General features: G+C 42.7%; 1 protein-coding gene and 1 long non-coding RNA gene across 10 annotated transcripts in view; one reads left to right on the top strand and one right to left on the bottom strand.

Moving 5' to 3' along the window:
- The window catches only part of MITF (melanocyte inducing transcription factor), a 203,437-nt gene extending 197,577 nt beyond the window's left edge, over positions 1-5,860 (bottom strand). For 5 of the 7 annotated variants that reach the window (XM_077276102.1, XM_077276111.1, XM_077276105.1 and 2 more), the window contains exon 1: positions 5,640-5,773. In XM_077276102.1, coding sequence (XP_077132217.1) covers positions 5,640-5,743 — 104 coding nt within the window. In that variant the 5' untranslated portion in view covers positions 5,744-5,773. Of the gene's footprint in view, positions 1-5,639 lie in introns of all 7 variants that reach the window. The other 2 variants (XM_077276104.1, XM_077276106.1) reach the window with 1 other exon arrangement.
- Positions 749-11,405, top strand: LOC143787410 (uncharacterized). 3 transcript variants are annotated; one of them, XR_013218355.1, is made up of 5 exons: positions 749-962; positions 4,222-4,340; positions 7,526-7,662; positions 10,875-11,017; positions 11,161-11,405. It is a non-coding gene; the product is annotated as an uncharacterized LOC143787410 (long non-coding RNA). The 3 variants fall into 3 exon arrangements; XR_013218357.1 differs by lacking the exon at positions 10,875-11,017 and having other exon boundaries at positions 7,526-7,650; XR_013218356.1 differs by lacking the exon at positions 10,875-11,017.
- Positions 11,406-19,708: the final 8,303 nt, after the last annotated feature.

The raw sequence follows: 19,708 nt of genomic DNA, 5'->3' as shown, positions 1-19,708 counted from the left end.
TTCATATATGGGTCTGGTCTAGGGTCTGACGTTAATATAGCGGTCTGGTCTGTGGTCTTATATTTATATAGGGGTCTCACATTCATATAGAAGTCTGGTCTGGGGTCTGACAATATATTGGACTGGTCTGAGGCCTTATATTTATATAGTGGTCTCACATTCATATAGAAGTCTGGTCTGGGGTCTGACGTTAATATAGCGGTCTGGTCTGTGGTCTTATATTTATATAGGGGTCTCACATTCATATAGAAGTCTGGTCTGGGGTCTGACATTAATATAGCGGTCTGGTCTGAAGTCTTATATTTATATAGGGGTCTCACATTCATATAGAAGTCTGGTCTGGTATTTGAAATGCATTTATCTGAACAAATGTAGAAAATCGGTTTTAGGGTCCGAAATTAACCAGTTTTTTTAGATATTTTCATACAAATCACTAGACAGAGTACATAAATGAAGGGAGAAGATTAATCAGAAATGTCTAAAAGAGAAAATAGCTTTGTTGCTCATAGCAACCAATCACTGCAAAGCTTTAATTGTACTACAGCAGGATTATAAATGAAAGCTGAGCTCTGATTGGTAGCTAGGGGCAACAAGGACAGTCTTTCTTTTGGGCACTGTTGCTTAATCAGGCCCAGGGAGTTCACTTCAATTAGCTTTATTTAAAAGCAAACAAACAAACAAAACACAGTCCCCTCAGTTGGAAAATCTAATTTGGCCTTGTCATGCAGTCCCAATTAACAAGTCCACAAAACAGATAAAGTTCCACATTGGTGTAATGGAAACTGCGTACTAGACTGGGAGACATGGCTACAGGGGGGCTTGTTTGTAGTCTGTAACCATGGAGACACTTAGGCTTACATTAGAGCTGTATACATAAAATGTTGATATTTTTAATCAAGAGAAGAGATGAGCAACGTACGGTTCAGACAGATTCGCTCGAAACAGCCGGCAGATTTGATTCGGTATGTCTTCGGAACATGTATACGATGCTTAATCAATGGAGGCCCGGGAAGGGGTGACGAAATCAGAAGACATAATATTCACTACTCTCCTGTCCCTGCAGCTCCCGCCTGACCCTCTGCTCGCCTTTGATGGGTCTTCAGGCCAGTGATGACAATGGTGGGCGTCGCGTCCCACCCAAATGCATGAGGTCTGGTCTGCGCTAAGAGATCCAGACCAAAGACGGATCCAAAGCGAGCAGGGAGCTGCGGCAGGTGGACATGTTAGGGGCGAGCCACGGACAGACGAGTATAAGCTTTTATTTTCAGCCCCCTTTCAGCTCTCACAAGAATCCAACAAAATGGCGGCCCATCTCGTTTTGGGCAAATCAAATCATGAAAAATTGGGATTCTGGGGAAAAATCGGTACAAATTCCATTAATTACTGATTGGTTCGTCATCTCTAATCAAGACTATTTGCAAATTAAATCAGTGAAGTGAATGGAGCTAACGTGACGGACCACACACAACGTGTGGACTATGGTGACGCTGGAAGAAAGCAGCCATGTTCTATTGTTATCCTGGACCAAAAGATGACACCATGATTTGCCGTAACTTTATGATTAAGGGTCACGAGACTGATGACTGACAAAGTACGGTACCTTAGACATATGTCCTAGACTGCGACCCTCATAGCCACCTGCTAGGACCCTTCATTTAGAGAATCATGAGTGTCCCATCAAACGGACCCCCACGATCAATAAATGATGCCTTATCCTATCCATATACCATCACTTATTATCATAGGAACTGCCCAGGGAAAAAACAACATGCAGGATTATGAGCGATGCCCCCGTGCTATTAGTTTAGGAAAGTTTGTTGTCAACTTTTCTCAGCTTGTTGACTATTATATAATATTATATAACCATCCAAACTGCCAACACTATGTCTCACTGTCAATACATCCCCACCTCCAGACTAGAATGTGACTAACAGAAAACATTTCTACGTCGCTAGGGACTTAGTAGTAGGTCAAACAGTATAGAAACCATTAGGAAAGCTGCAGTTCCTTTTTTCCTTCAGTGCTGTAGTTCTTCGATTGCATTGACACTTGCACCCCAGTAAAAATTACACCAGATTTCTCACTACTGGCATGTCAGATTTCTAAAAAAAAAAAAAAATCTGGTGTATAAACTATATGCAAATCAGTCTGGAATTGAATTGTGGGCGTGTCAATGCATTTGGACGGCTTCTTCCAAGTTCACTGACACGCCTCCTTGCACTCCTAGCTTCATTTGCATGTGGCTTTTACTCTAAATTTCTCACTACTGGAACATCGGTTCTCTATCAAAAAGGTATTATTTTTAATAGGGGTGAAGCACCTAAACAGCCATTTTACTACCTTCATATGTAAAATGCTGACAGGTTCCCTTTAAGACAAAACAGATTTTTGGTAGATTTTTAGTGCGTACTTCCATACATTAAGTGAATGGGATAAAAAAAATGCGCTAAAATTCCTGGTGTCATCTCCTACTTTTCAGAATCAACATTGGAGCTGTTTTTTTATGCAGATGTGAGCAAGGCCTCGCTGGAATTTTTGGAAGTACCATATAAATGGAAAGAGCCATGCATGGATGCAACCTCCCCATCTCTTGTGGTGCGCAATGAAGTCCTCTTTTTGAGTATCAGCGATGGATGCGCATATGGCATATCCAGAGGAAATTAAAAGAAAGTGGGATACGGAAGTACCCCTTTAAAAAATAAAGGGAACACTGAAACAACACAGTGTAACTCCAAGTTGCTCAGGTTGTGCAGCTCATCCAGGATGACACATCAATGCGAGCTGTGGCAAGGTTTGCTCTCTCTGCCAGCACAGTGTCCAGAGCATGAAGCAGACACCAGGAGACAGGCCAGTACACCAGGATACGTGGAAGGGGCCATAGCAGGGCAACAACCCAGCAGCTGGACAACTACCTCCGCCTTTGTGCAAGAAGGAACAGGAGGAGCACTGCCAGAGCCCTGAAAAATGACCTCCAGCAGGCCACTAACATCCAAACTCAAACTGCTCAAACTGTTAGGCCAGAGTCACACTGCAGCGAGATACGGCCGAGTCTCGCAGGTTAAAACGAAGCTCTGGCACCGGCATTCCAGAGCGGAGCGTGCAGCTCCATGTATTGCTGTGCGGCCGCACGCTCCGCTCTGGAGTACCGGTGCCAGAGCTTGGTTTTAACCTGCGAGACTCGGCCGTATCTCGCTGTGTGTGATCCCGGCCTTAGATACAGACTCCATGAGGGTGGTATGAGGGTTCAAGGACCACAAGTGGGCGTTGTGTTTACAGCCCCAAACTGTGCAGGGTGACTGGCATTTGCCAGAAAACAAAAAGATTGTCAGATTCAACATTGGTGCCCTGTGCTCTTCATAGATGAGAGCAGGTTCACACTGAGCACATGTGACAGACGTGACAGAGTTTGAAGACGTTGTGGAGCGCGATCTGCTGCCTGCAACATCCTCCAGCATGACCGGTTGGACAGTGGGTCAGTAATGGTGTAGGGTGCCATTTCTTTGGGGGGTCACACAACCCTCCATGAACTAGCCAGAGATACCCTGACTGCCATTAGGTAACGAGATGAGATCCTCAGACCCATTGTGAGACCATATGCTGGTGCGGTTGGCCCTGGGTTCCTTCTGATGCATGAGAATGATAGGCCTCATGTGGCTGGAGTGTGTCAGCAGTTCCTACATGATGAAGGTATTGAAGCTATGGACTGACCCACCCATTCCTCAGACCTGAATCCGATTGAACACATCTGGGACATCATGTCTCGCTCCATCCACCAACGTCACGTTGCACAGACTGTCTAGAAGTTGTCGGGATGCTTTAGTCCAGGTCTGGGGGGAAATCCCTCAGGAGACATCCACCACCTCATCAGGAGCATGCCCAGGCATTGTAGGGAGGTCAAACAGGCACGTGGAGGCCACAGACACTACTGAGCATCATTTCCTTGTCTTGAGGCATTTCCACTGAAGTTGGATCTGCCTGTATTTTGATTTTCCACTTTGATTTTGTGTATCATTCCAACTCCGGACCTCCATGGGATATTCATTTTGATTTACATTTTTATGTTTTATTGTTCTCAACGCATTCCACTATGTAATCAACAAACAATTGTAACTGGAATATTTCATTTACTGATATCTAGAATGTGGTATTTTAGTGTTCGCTTTATTTTTTTGAGCAGTATATATATATATATATATATGTTCTTTCAATCACTTTGTGCAGCAGCTTCAACTATTGATTCCAGCAAATAAACCAGAACAATTAAAAAAGTGAAACTGGAGGTCTACGCCTATGTGCACTCATCACAAAGGTCACACAAAGGATACAATGGCACAACAAAGGTTAGCAACATATTCTAGATATAGAATCTCTATTGTTTGTAGGTAACTAGCGGAGGCTATGGCCCTGTGGGTAATGCAGGTTGAAACGCTCCTGTCAACTATAGAGGTGTCAGAACTGAGTCAGTTGTCAGTAGACCCAGGAGTTTGCGGATTGGATCCTACTCCATTTACTAAACATCAAATGGGATAAAATCTGCAAATTAATCAGGATGATGCAAATATGAAATCCGTATTAAGATTTCATTGTCTTGCAGATTTTTTTCGGCAAAGTGTAACTGGGATTAAGAAAACCCCATTTACTTGTATTGTACTGTAAATCGCTGCAGTTTTTTACAGGGGCAGGTGTCATGGTGCTGAGTGCCAGTGGTGGAGGCCAACAAGCCACATTAGCTTGCCCATGACATTTGGTTCCATGGCTAGGGCAGAAATCAGAACCTTTGCTCCAAGCGATACAGCATTGCATAAAACTAATCAAAAAGCAAAAATAAACAAACATTTAAATGAGTGTTTTCCATAATCAAACCCTGCAAATGAACTCCGTTAACCATCCCTACCAAATAATCAATGTAACGATCTTTCCCTGTAGTGTTTACATACATGAAAAGTAATCATATGATCATGTTCTGTATCTAACCGCCAAATTAATTATTTATTTATGGTTTTCACAATTGCTGGTGGTAAAACAGGCAAACGAAGGTCAATATTGGCCCACATCGGTAAGGGTAAGTTATCATGTTCAAATGCACAGAAGAAAAAATGTGCAATTCCCCTTTAAATAATTGAACCCTTTGATAGATACAAAAGTGACTACCACCTCTGTCATCCAAGAGGTTTTGCAGCAGGCGAGGTTCAATAGATATACTGCAGCCACTAATTTGCAAACTCCCTCACCCCCCCAAAGAAAGAAATACATTCTGCATACAGCCCCTTATTGTATGGCGGGGCAAGCACTGAGCAGCACTCATTATTATCACTATACACAGCAGAACATTCTATGGTGGAGCCGGGGTCATTTATATTCAGTCCCACTGACTCCAAAATACAATGCAGCCCACAGCAGAAAACTTAGAGTGAGAGTCCTCAGAACAGTCCAGACTCCACCATGCTTTACTGTGCCATGCCTGATATGGACCCATGTCACATGGGAAGCATGCAGCTAGGCTGACACAATGTTGCAATACAGAATACACAAATATACATTGTTGCCAAAAATAGAACTCATGACACAATGTTGCAAAACTCTGTATTATCATAGGGTGCTGCATGGAAGAAGCTGAACCCCCAGCAGATGTCACTCACCTGTAGTGTAGAGGCTGGCTCTTCAGCTCGTAGTATGTCTTGGGCTCTTCTTGAAAGTCTTCTCCAACCTCAAAGTCAGGTACAATCCCTGATTCAGCCTGCATGTCTCCAGCTGTCAGCAGAGCCGCAGAGTGCAGAGCAGCAGAGAGCAGAGCAGCAGAGTGCAGGGCAGCAGAGTGCAGAGCAGCAGAGTGCAGAGCAGCAGAGTGCAGAGCAGCAGAGTGCAGGCTGCTCCTCGTCCGCCTGTGTGTGAGGAGTGACAGCCCTGACTGCCCCGTCCCTGCACCGCGCACACTGCTCTACTGACAGCTCCTGGATTCTGGGCTCCCGGATATGGCTGCTGCCACCTAGCGGCCGCTCTCATGTATGCAGTGCGGTGGGAGAATGTCAGTCCCCTGAACTCTCCATAAACTCTGAGTAATGTGTAGGACTGTTTATCTAGATAACTAATGGCTTCCCCTCTTTACCCTCATTGTTTCTTTTCTCTTTGCTTCGTTTTTTACTCTTTCCTTCTTTCTTTTCTCTTCCCTTCTTTCATTCTTTCTTATCTCTGTCCTTCTTCCTTTTCTCTTTCCTTCTTTTCTTCTTTCTTTTCGCTCTCATTCTTACTTTTCTATTTCCTTCTTTATTTTCTCTTTCTTTTCTTTCTTTTCTTCTTTCTTTTCTATTTCCATCTTTTTTCTCTTTCCTTCTTTCTTTTCTTTTCTCTTCCCTTCTTCCTTTTCTCTTTCCTTTCTTTTCTCTTTCCTTCTTTCTTTTCTCTTCCCTTCTTCATTTTCTCTTTCCTTCTTTCTTTTCTCTTCACTTCTTCCTTTTTCTCTTTCCTTTCTTTTCTCTTTCCTTCTTTCTTTTCTATTTCCTTCTTTCTTTTTCTTCCCTTCTTCCTTTTCTCTTTCCTTCTTTATTTTCTCTTTCCTTCTTTCTTTTCTATTTCCATCTTTTTTCTCTTTCCTTCTTTTCTTTTCTCTTCCCTTCTTCCTTTTCTCTTTCCTTTCTTTTCTCTTTCCTTCTTTCTTTTCTCTTCCCTTCTTCATTTTCTCTTTCCTTCTTTCTTTTCTCTCCCCTTCTTCCTTTTCTCTTTCCTTTCTTTTCTCTTTCCTTCTTTCTTTTTTCTTCCGCCGTTCTTCCTTTTCTCGTTCCTTTTTTATTTTCTCTTTCCTTCTTTCTTTTCTCTTCCCTTCTTCCTTTTTTCTTTCCTTCTCTTCTCTTTCTTCCTCTTTCTCCATTTCTACCATTCTTTCTCTCTTTCTTTCTCTCTTTTTTTCTTACATCTCATATCAATTTCATGTTATCCAACTTTAATAAATCTCTTTATTTATATCCATGTTACATCTATTTATCAGTTCTATCTATTACCTGTCTGCTATTATTAAATCCAGGTAATACATATTCATTAGTGATGAGGAAACGTGCTGGGATGAGGTGTTATCTGAGCATGCTCGGGTGCTAACTGAGTGTCTTTGGCGTGCTCAAAAATATGTTTGAGTTCCCGCTCCGTCATGACTCATGGCTGTTCGACAGCAGCAACACATGCAGAGATTGTCTAACAAACAGCCAATCTCTGAATGTGTTGCACCGGTTGAACAACCGCGAGACATGCAACTGCGGGGACTCACACATATTTTTTGAGCACGCTGAAGACACTCTGTTAGCACACGAGCATGCTCAGATAACACCTTATCCCAGCACATTCCCTCATCACTAATATTTATTGATTTATCTATCATTTATCAAGATTCTTTATTAAAGCTATTAATTATTCTATCTTTATATATTATAATCTCAACCTAATTTCTATCTATTCAACTAACACCTATTTCTATTATGCTAATATCTATCTATTTCTCTATCTATGTATTCATTATCTATTTCATATCTATCTACAGTGGCATGTAATGTAAAGGTTTGGGCACCCCTGATCAAGATTACTGTTATTGTGAACAGTTAAATGATCTCTATGGAAAATGGGCTGATGCAAAAGTTTGGGCACCCTGGACATTTCTGTGCTCAGGTAACTTTGAAGGTGAATACCATTGTAATACCATTATTTTCTGGGAGTAAGGACTATTTCCTATTACTGAAATCAATGATAAATAAGGCAGATCTCTTTAGATACAATCTATAGATCGTAGGCTGCGCTGTTTCTTTTGAGGCTGCCCATAACCTCTACGGGCTCCTCTCTACCACTAATGTACTTAGATGGAGGGAGTGAATTTTAGGTGACAATCATAAAGGTGCTTAAAAGAGCAGATTCTAGGTTTACATAGGAAAAACAAGGACATCAGAGTTTGCAAAACTTTACATAGGTCATTCAATACATAGGTAGAGGTTATGTGATGTGTCTGGAGTCAGGTACAGCCGAGCTCCAATGTGTCGCCTAATGGTTCGCTTTCCAAACTAGACTGTAAAATCATAGTCTAACATGTGGAAATGTTATATTCCGTGCTGAGGACCCCATAATGTGTTAGTTACACCACTATTATTAGCACGAAGATTGAGTCACACATTCATCTACAAGTGACAAAACAGGAAAGCAATATTGTGAACAGTGTGCAATACAAATATGGCGGCAAAAAAACACCAAAATAAAATTTGGTCAAAGGAGTAGTTTGTAGCTCTTGGGTCCTTTTCCCGGATTTACTACCAAAAAGCCACATTGTTGTGATCCCTCTTTGGTTATTATACGTGGATTTAGTGATAAATGGCATTAATTTTTTAGATTAGCGGGGCCGAGGAGTCCGAGTCTTGGCCAAGGAGTCCGAGTCTTAATCGAGGAGTCCGAGTCTTAGCCGAGGAGTCCGAGTCTTAATCGAGGAGTCCGAGTCTTAGCCGTGGAGTTCGAGTCTTAGCCGAGGAGTCCGAGTCTTAGCCGAGGAGTCCGAGTCTTAGCCGAGGAGTCTGAGTCTTAGCCGAGGAGTCCGAGTCTTAGCCGAGGAGTCCGAGTCTTAACTGAGGAATCCGAGTCTTAGCCGAGGAATCCGAGTCTTAACCGAGGAGTCCGAGTCTTAGCCGAGGAGTCCGAGTCTTAACTGAGGAATCCGAGTCTTAGCCGAGGAATCCGTGTCTTATATGAGGATTCCGAGTGTTAGCCGAGGAGTCTGAGTCTTAGTCGAGGAGTCCGAGTCTTAGTCAAGGAGTCCGAGTCTTAGCCTAGGAGTCTGAGTCTTAGCCGAGGAGTCCGAGTCTTAGCCGAGAAGTCCGAGTCTTAGCCGAGGATTCCGAGTGTTAGCCGAGGAGTCTGAGTCTTAGCCGAGGAGTTCGAGTCTTAGCCGAGAAGTCCGAGTCTTAGCCGAGGAATCCGAGTCTTAGCCGAGGAGTTCAAATCTTAGCCAAGGAGTCAGAGTCTTAGCCGAGGAATCCGAGTCTTAGCCGAGGAGTCCGAGTCTTAGCCGAGGAGTCTGAGTCTTAGCCGAGGAGTCCGAGTCTTAGCCGAGGAGTCTGAGTCTTAGCCGAGGAGTTCGAGTCTTAACTGAGGAGTTTGAGTACTTCTGGGGTTTGTCACTATGGCACAGGATTAACACGGCAGTAAGTGTGAGTGTAGGAAAGGGGTCGTCCGCTAGCTTGATATTAATTATTGGAATTAGATTGGTGGTGGTCCGACAGCCTGTATGCCCACCGATAAGCTAAGATCCGAACAGATGTATACTGTGTCCTGCTCAGTGCCCTCCTTCCCCAACATACAGCTTGGCAAAGTCATGACCAGCCAACGAGCTAACAATTATGTTCATATCACCCAAAATAACTCCAACTTGCAAGTCATGGGAGTTCCAACTTCTGATCTGACAGAGCCACACAGAATGGATGGAGCGGTGGCACATGTGTAGCCACCGCTATATTATACCAGGACATTTATGGTGCCCAGTTCTCAGGATCGGTAAGAGTCCCAGCTAGCAGAATTGATTTCTACAGGTTATACTAGCGCTTTGGTCTGTGTCTGTGCTCTAGAACCCCCAGGATCCCGAAAATTAACGGATCTAATTTATGAATAATCTCCAGTTTTTCCCTGCGCGGCTGCATCCCCTCCCAGTCAGGACCGGAGGTGGTCCTAGGGGTAGGACCCTTGCTCTACATTAAACACTGGCATGTCCTAACTTTATGACATCAATTACTGAGCTGGGGAAACCTCCTTATAGATAGATGTCGGTGTAACTGCTGACTTTATGAAGATGTTTCAGGAGAATAATCAGCTTTTTTGGTGACTTTTTGGACATTGTTGCAGCGGCTTTGCCTCCTGCATCTTTTTTTTGTCAACTATATATATGCATAAAGCTAAGTTCACACTAGGCGTTTTTGCAGCATTTTTTTAATGCAAATTTTCAGCTGCGTTTTACAGTACCAGCCAGAAATCTCATGCACACGTTTTTTGTTTTTTTTTTGTCATCAGGATTTTGTGCTTTGCATGTATTTTTGCAAAATGGAGCATGTCACTTATTTGAGTGTTTTTCAGCATTTTTCACCCATTGAAATTAATGGGTGGTGAAAAACGCTGAAAATATGCTGCGGTTTTTGTGCCAAATCCTGATTCTATAGAGTAGGACTTTTTTTTTTCCAACACTAAACTTTATCATTATGCACAAGAGACAATTCTAGTGTGCCAAAACCGCAGAAAAAAATGCACAAAAAACGCAAGAAAAAAAACAAGGAAAAAATGATTTTTGTTCTGCAGCTTCTTTCCTGCTAAGAAATCAGGTTTTGCGATTTCCAAGCGGAAGCCACCAGAAGAATGAATTGGTCACTTCTTTTGAAGCCTGAAGCTGTTACAAGAAGTGAAAAAAGACTGAACATGTGCACAGCAAGTCGTTTTGACATTACAGTGCATATGTTTTTGGTTTTTTTTAAATGTATTGAGCACTTTATCAGGAAGGCTAATGTGCACATACCCTTAAAGATACGACCACTAACACTGTGCACTGAAATACTGCGTCATCCCTACACAGAAAATCTTATTCCCTAATATAAATGAATAGTATAAACCTGCTTAGTGCAGATTTAAAGGGGAAATAAATATAAAAAAGTTGGTCATATAGCTGAGAATCAATGCAAAGCATAATACCAATGCAAGTTATTAACCTGTATGTCATCACTGGACCTCTAAGAAAAACTATATAAACTGGAACGCTACCTGTCATTACCCCCCCTTCTGTCCAGAGTTTATCCTTATGTTGTTGTGCCCCATGATCAGTGTCAGCCAGGAGCTCATTAATTGCGTTTACAGATGGAGCGCTCTTTTTTTAGACTTATGATGCTGTCCAGCATCTACTGAAGCCATCTGAATAAGCAAGATCAAGGGCTAACCCTGTCTGTGCCATAGGAACACATTACTGCTGCACAACATCACGGTGTCAACAAAATTGTTAGCTGCTCCATTCAGGACTGGGGTAGGATTTAAAGAAGTATTCTGGGATTTAGCAAAAAAAATATTTAAAAAATTAGTAAAATGTTACTAATTTAGTATCTGTAGAAATTCCGCTTATTTCTTCTTTTCCTTTGTTTATTAAATATTTTCATTGTTTACTTCTAGGGGATACAGATAACAGTAACGAACTGAGCACCTGGGTAGTGATCACACCAACACGACAGACTTTTTCTTTTTCCTGGTGGTTCCTATTGAATGACAGCAAGCAGTGATGTTGAAAACCACAAGAAGTTGATACAGATAGTAAACTGAAAAATGGTATAACTTTTCATTAGGGCAGGTGCAGACGGCCGTAGATTCGAATCGAGCCGATTACGCTAATCACACACTGATCAGAGTGTGATCCGATTCTCTTGCATGAGGCAAAGATGGAGAAAAAAAAATGTCTCCCTCTTCTCCATAGTGTAAGTTTAGTGGAAATCGGGCTGCACTCAGGTGCCATCCGAGTGCAGTTCGATTTTTTTCCACTCACTCATAGACTTGCATGGCAGATTATGGCCCGAATATCAGATCTAACTCGGAAATGCAGCGATTTTTATTCTTTGGAAAGTCTCTGCCCAAGTAAAATATGAGACATGTGAACGGCCCCATAGTATAACATTGGTCTGAGTGCAATCCGTAATTTTATAAGATCGCACTCAGACCATAAATACACTCGTCTACACCCGCCCTTACGCAAAAAAATAACATTCCCTAGAATACCCCTTTAATTCCTGACCCCGTGTTCTTCCTATAAATGTACCCAAAAATTGGCTAGAAACATCTATTGATTGCGAATTGACACAAGCTATGTCTCTTTGCGGTTCCCTTTTTTTTTACTTTTGGGAGGTTTGAATTTAGAAAAGAAAATTAATTTTCAACATTTAAATCTCTAAAAAATCTAGAATGTGTTTTCTTCTTTAAAGGGGGGGAAATTGCGATAATGATAAAACAGAACAGTGAGCCGTAGCTTGGGGCTGTTTACCAGTTTTCAATTGTTTGTTTCCACTTTTTGCTACTGAAATGGAGGAACCTGCAGAGTATTTTTATTTTTTCACAGATTTTTCCCAGTATTTTCTGCATTCTGCTGACTCACACACGAGCCATTTGTTCCCTCTCATCGCAGCTGTTATCTGTTTACATTGTATTTCCAACACTTAACTTATTTTTCAAAAAGGCAAATGCACACACTATCCAGTATTTAACTCTGTAGACGGCTGCCGGACCCGCAACGCACCGTGCCACGTTGCCAGGTAGAAGTGAACCGGGGCGGGGATGGAAAAAGTTGACATTGTGTTTAATGAGTGTAAAATAAGATCTGTCCTCACTCATCCGTGAAATGACAAATTCCTTTGACACCTAAGACCTTTCCCCCTTCTCTTCCACACTACATTGTTTAAAGAAAAAATAAAAACTGAAAAATCCTAAAAAAATAAATAAATAAAGATATATATTCAGCAATTCCTCCCTTAATCTCCTTCTTTTTATAGTTTTTATTGATCCTATTTTGTCCCAAAATTACAGACAATTCTCTTTGTGTCCATTCATCACCGTCCTGTGTGTGTCAGTAATACAACTGGCTGCAGCAGGAGCCTCTCCCCACATCCATGTCTGCAATATGGAGTGATTTGATGCTTGGGTAAATGTGTAAATGTCATGATCCAGACCGGGTTTTGAGTCCTGTCTTTTCTTTTCCCGGTCTGATCATGTCAGGGGTTAAATTTCTCAGCCTCAGTCTGGTCTCAGGTTTGCTATTTATCTCCGCTGCATCCTGCAGGCGGTGTTAGTTATAGCTTCTGCCTACCGCGTGAGTATGTGACTCTGGTTATATCCTGCTGCGATTCCTGACTGTTCCCGTGTCTGTTCATTCCCCTCCCCCATTCCGACTCAGTGTTTTCCCTTCGTGTTTGGACTCTTTGGCACTTGACTTGGCTTTGACTCTGACCTGACTCTGTCTTTTGCTCCTGGTACTTCTGCTTCTGTCTGGTATTGACCTTCTGGCACGTCTCTGACTGAGTTAATTTTTTCTCTGTGGTAATACGTTACTCTCCCGGGTTTTGACTCGGCTTGTTTGACTACCCTGTTGCCACCTGGTGGTGACCTGCAAATGTTGCAGTCTTCCCTCCACTCTACTGCCATCTAGTGGAGCGTGCATCTACCTGCACAGCTGTGACGTGACAGTAAAGTTATTTTCTGAATGTTTGGACCAGTGGATCGACAATTGAGATCCGAAAGGAAAGCTGGGCTCTTTTTTGGGGCGGTCCGGATCATGCATTGTGGTTGTGCTCATTTCTCTTCCCTTTGTCTTTTCCCTTTTTTGGTTGATCGTGATGGAAAATTTGTCTTTTCCCAACTGTATTAACTATATAACTAACAGCAAGAAATCAATTGATTGTACAAGTCCCCTCTAAAATGTAAAGTTGTGCGGAATATGTTGGTGCTATAGAAATAAAAATATTAATAATAATATGAATAAATTAACCCTTGTGTTCACTCCAGGATTTTTACCAGATTGGCTATTTCAGGATTATGCGAAATTCTGTGTCGTGACGCACAGTGAGGAGTCGGATCTCTATCATCCTTCTGTGTGCAGAGTCTAACAGAGGAGACCTAAATAAGTGCAAAATTCTACTATTAATTTCTTAAAGGGTTATTCCCCAAAATGTAAAGTTATCATCACCCATCCATAGGATAGCGAATACCTTACTGATCACTGAGAGTTCAACTATCGAGACCCCAGAGATCACACAAAGTACTGGATCCGGAAAGAGGATCGGAACATAACTGGAGCTGAGGTGCACATGCTCCATCTCCCCTCCGATCCAGAGCCTCATTCTTGGGGGTCCCAGTGGTTGGACCCTCAGCGATCAGTAAGTAATTCCTTATCCTATGTATATGGAAGAACTTTCAATTCTAGAAATACTCCTTTCATATACTTTAATAGTGGTGAGAGCTCTATTCTTTATATTATGCTCCAAATTCTCTGCATAGATGGAGAGTGAAACGGTAACATTTTGACTACCTGCAGCCACCACTAGAGGGAGCTTACTGCATACTGTGTACATATAGAATGCAGGAAGCTTTAAAGCTCCCTCTAGTGGTGGATTCAAAGTAACCACAATTTCAGCTTTAAATGCTGCATCTATACAGGGGATTTAATGTTCTCTGTTTCAGAAGAATGGATCTCCGAACATTAAATTGATCATTTATAAATCAGCACAGAATTGTGAAAAGACAAAATTATGATAACAATGGAAACAACGAGCATAAAAATAGAGGAAACATCGCTCCCTAGTGGCACACCTGGTCACTGCATTGTATGATTGTAACTCATTTTATATAACAATCATTTCCATTTCCGTGTCGTACTCCTTTAAATTGATTTTAGGATTTTCCTGGGTTTCCCCTTTCAGTACGATCAGATGTGTGCGGCTTCCCTATAGCAGAAGTTTGTCCATCACACATATCATGTGACAATCATCATCATCATAGCTTTCAGTTCCTCTGCAGGATAATCCCATTAGCTCTTCATGTTCTTATGAGCCAAATTATCCAAACTACCATTACAAGTTACTGCTGTGTATCAATGACACAAAAAGGGCTTTGAGACCTGCTGGTCATCACTTAAGGGGTTAATTTGCATTAAAGGGGTTTAAGATATCGATGGCTTTTACTTTGGATAAGTCATCAATATTAAATAAGTGGGGGTCCGACAACAGGGTCCTACGCCAATCAGCTGTGTTAGTGGCCAGATGTTCATTGCGAATGCTGGATTACAAGGATTTTCCAGGTTTACGACATTGATGGGACGCCCACAGGATAGGTCATCGATAGGTGATCAGGAATCCTCACCCTGAAACCAAACTGATCAGCCGTTATCAGCTCCATGCAGCTGGAATAGAACAGCGCCATTCACTTTTAGTGGTCGTTCTCAGGTACTGCAGCTGGGCTCCTATTAAAGTGAATAGCAGCTGAGCTGTAGTACCTAAGGTCGACCACTACACGTCAATGGAGCTGTTGCGTTCCACTTTTCCATGAGAACAGCTGATCAGAGCCAGTCCAGGTTCAGGGCGTCTGACCCTTCCTGGCATTTTTAACTGTTTGCTTGTAAAGCGGGTGATACCCCAGTTTGAGTAAAGATTGCTTTGCATCCTTTTTATTGCATTCTCCTTTAAGGAGGACCTGTCTCTTGCCGCTGTTCTCCTGAACTCGGCGCTGTTTTTCGTTAGTTCCTGTACCTCTCCATTGCTGAGTTATTGATCTTTATTTTCCCTGTATTAAAATCAAGCCCTTTTACCAAGTAGGCGTGGTCACCTAGAATTGAAGGGCCACGCCCACTTGGTGGAAAATATTAATTTATATACAGAGAGGAAGGGCCAATATCTCAGGAATGGAGAGGCGCAGGAACAAAAGAAAAACAACACGGGATTCAGGAGAACGGCGGCATTTACACCAGGTAAAATTACACATTTTGGCCAAATGACAGGTCCTTTTTATAGGGGTTGCCAGACTAATTTTATTGTGGCAGTAGTAAAGCAAAAGAAGCAATAATCGCCTCCTCTGATCCCCCAATGCTCCGGTTCTGACACCTCATTTGTACCATGAACATGCACGTATATACTGTATGTTCCGTCGCAGAATTCTCGCAAACGTGACTTATCCTTTCACAGAGTGGGAGATGTTTGAAATTCTATTCTCTTTCTGCCAATTATGTAGCCGAATGCAAGCTATTGTTCCCTGTTTTCAGGCATTCTGGTTCAAGACTGCTGAAAAATGCAACCATTTAACGAGATATGCAGCCCCCCGTCCTCGTGGGGTTAATTCTTATAGCGCATTTCTGCAATGCCTGACCGTATCTAAAGAAGCGTTTCCTTCCTAACGTGACAAGATGCTGCAGATTACTGAAAGGGAACACTGAGGGCACAGATTCTGCACCAGAACCCGCCTTTACATTCATACACTTATAGGGAATGCTAGCTCTGTCATTGAAACCATCGTGATGAAAACATTGGCAAATCGCTTACATAGCAATTCCCTATCATTGTGTTGTACCAGGCATTGCTCCCTGTGGATGGAGACATTCAAATTTCACTTGCAGCCAAACTCCCCAAAAATGTTATCAAGTCAGTAAATTGCTAATTAAAGTCACCTATCGGGTCTCTTCAGTGTTGAAGAACTGCTGAAATGGCAATTGTAAAATGTCTAATTATCGTTCAAATGTCTCACCAGTTTTCTTCCCAGATGCCAACATGAATATGCCCAACCCCAGAGGGGTAATTGTAAGCTCCATTCCTCCAATACAAAAACTATATGTATGTCAGAAGTAGGAAGGAGATAGCCATCACCCACTCCAAACCTGGCCGGTGCCTGTTAAGGTACCTTCACACTAAACGACTTTGCAACGATAACGATAGCGATCTGTGACGTTGCAGCGTCCTGGATAGCGATATCGTTGTGTTTGACACGCAGCAGCGATCTGGATCCTGCTGTTATATCGCTGGTCGTTGCTGAAAGTTCAGAACTTTATTTCGTCGTCAGATCGGCGTGTATCGTCGTGTTTGACACCAAAAGCAACGATGCCAGCAATGTTTTACAATGGTAACCAGGGTAAACATCGGGTTACTAAGCGCGGCCCTGCGCTTAGTAACCCGATGTTTACCCTGGTTACCCGGGGACTTCGGCATCGTTGGTCGCTGGAGAGCTGTCTGTGTGACAGCACTCCAGCAACCACACAGCGACGCTGCAGCGATCGGCATCGTTGTCGATATCGCTGCAGCGTCGCTTAATGTGAAGGTACCTTTAGCTCTGATCGCAGCAGTTAATCCCCTTAGACAAAAAGACTACAATCAATGGCGACTACAACATCAACGGCGACTACAACATCAACGGCGACTACAACATCGATGGCGACTACAACATCAATGGCGACTACAACATCAATGGCGACTACAACATCAATGGTGACTCTAACATCGATGGCGACTACAACATCAACGGCGACTACAACATCGATGGCGACTACAACATCAATGGCGACTACAACATCAACGGCGACTACAACATCAATGGCGACTACAACATCAATGGCGACTACAACATCAATGGTGACTATAACATCAATGGTGACTATAACATCGATGGCGACTACAACATCAACGGCGACTACAACATCAATGGCGACTACAACATCAATGGCGACTACAACATCAATGGTGACTATAACATCGATGGCGACTACAACATCAATGGCGACTACAACATCAATGGCGACTACAACATCAATGGCGACTACAACATCAATGGCGACTATAACATCGATGGTGACTACAACATCAAGGATAACTACAACAACGGCAACTACAACATCAACGGTGATTACAACATCAACGGCGAATACAACATCAACACCGACTACAACATCACCCCGATTACATCAATGGCGATTACAACATCAACGGTGACTAAAACGTCAAGGGGAAGAACAGCATCAACAGCGACTACAACATCAACGGCGACTACAACATCAACGGCAACTACAGTATCAACGGCAACTACAACGCCTACATTGTTTTACAGAAGGAAGAAGCCCCTCTGTCATCCCAAATGAGCTCCTGATGACGAAAACATGATTTGGACCTTTGGTTTGGGGCCCCAGAATATCTGTGTACTCCCCTGCACTTTCCCCTTTATAGGTATGCCTCATATAACTAATAATTTGCCTTTAATGAAGATATTCACTGTCATTTAGGACTGTAGGAATCCTCTACTCTCCTTAGTGCTCCATTAGTGCCCCATGTGATGGTGAGAAGCCAAGTCAAGTGCGGCATTGGTGGAGGCCCATTTACGAGAGAAAAAAGAAGACAGAGGAGTCGAATGGCGGATCGGTGGTGGAAGAGGATGGGGAGGGCAAAGGAGAGGTGAGTGTAAGAATGTTTTTGCTTTAATATCTTCCTGGTCAATTCAATTCACACTAAATGTATTCGTGGCCCTCTCTAGTGGGCACCGTGTTTCACTAGTTTGCCTTTTTCCATAAGCTTTTACATAGTATTACTTTTAGGGGAAAACATTAGTGGTACCCTACAGAGGCACCATGTATTGGCAGGTGAAGGTCCTTTGGCAATTGCATGTACCGCCATAGTGTCCCTGCCATGTGCACCATGCCATAGTGACCCATTTACTTACTATAACGCAACGTTGCAATGCCGCGTATATGGTGGCATACAACAAAGTGTTGTAAAGAGACAGCCTGGAGGTAAAAGGCAGCGTCCCGTCAGTGACTGTGAACCTGATGACCCCAGTGATTATACCGCCTTGCCAGGCAGTGTAGGTGTACCGCTACGTCTGGTGTCGACATTTAATTATCAGCCGATCATATAACGTGTAAACCGTCATATGTGAGGATCATGTCACTACATCTGTTTAGTAACATCGTCTGCCTTCAGGTCATGGAGCCGGAATGAGGCGTCTACATGCTTGTCTGAATATTCTCCTATATACTCTGTCCACTGTGCTGCACAATTGTCGTCCCATGACAAAATGAAAACGCTTTGGTGCAAAGTTTAAGCTGTAATGGTGTTTATACACAATGTGGACCAGCAGTCCTAATAAAAAAAGAAATGACCTCCACAAATAGCGCCATAGGTCTCTGCAGGCTGTGTCAGGTATTGCAGCTCATAGAAATTAAATGAAGAGTGCTGAGCTGCTATACCACACGTAACCAGAATACAAGGAGGGCGATATAGGGAAATGCAGGGCGCAGAAGTGAAGATCAGCTGCCCCAGAAGACCGACCAGAGCACAGAGAATCGAAAGGATCATCGCTAAGGAATATCCAATTTGTGCGTCTTCCAAGACATGATGAAAAACGTGCCACATTCTAATTTACTACACAGTATAAATGAGATTCACAAATACAGAATCCACGAATACAGAGATGATTTACTATAAGCCCCTGGGAGAACCTGAGGTTATGGGGAAGAGCGGTGGATTCACAACTTATGGTGAAAAATCAACATAGCACATTATTAATATCTGTTTATGAATCACCACCTTAACACATCCCTCACTAAGGCTGGTTTCACACTTGCGTTTTTATCTGCATGCGTTTTTTAAAAAAAACGCATGTGTGAAAAACGCATGTAAACGCGGTAAAACGCATGCGTTTTTTAGACGCATGCGTTTTTATAGAAAAACACAAGAAAACACAAGAAAAAACAAGAAAACCCTAACCCTACCCCTACCCCTAACCCTAAACGTGACTGAAATACGTGGCACTGAAATACATGCAACTGAAATACGTGGTACTTAAATACGTGGCACTTAAATACGTGGCACGTGGCACTTAAATACGTGGCACTTAAATACGTGGCACGTGGCACTTAAATACGTGGCACGTGGCACTTAAATACGTGGCACGTGGCACTTAAATACGTGGCACGTGGCACTTAAATATGTGGTACTTAAATACGTGGCACGTGGCACTTAAATACGTGGCACGTGGCACTTAAATACGTGGCACGTGGCATACGTGGCACTGAAATACGTGATACGTGGCACTTAAATACGTGGCAATATGACTGTCAGAAAATGTTCATTAAACGGTTAGGGGTGAGGTTAGGGGTAGAGTTAGGGTTAGGGTTTGGATCCCTTTATCACCTTGATGGTGGTGGGTGGCT

Source organism: Ranitomeya variabilis, chromosome 8 (genome assembly GCF_051348905.1).
Source record: "Ranitomeya variabilis isolate aRanVar5 chromosome 8, aRanVar5.hap1, whole genome shotgun sequence".
Lineage (NCBI taxonomy): Eukaryota > Metazoa > Chordata > Amphibia > Anura > Dendrobatidae > Ranitomeya > Ranitomeya variabilis.
This window is presented reverse-complemented; position numbering and strand designations above follow the sequence as displayed.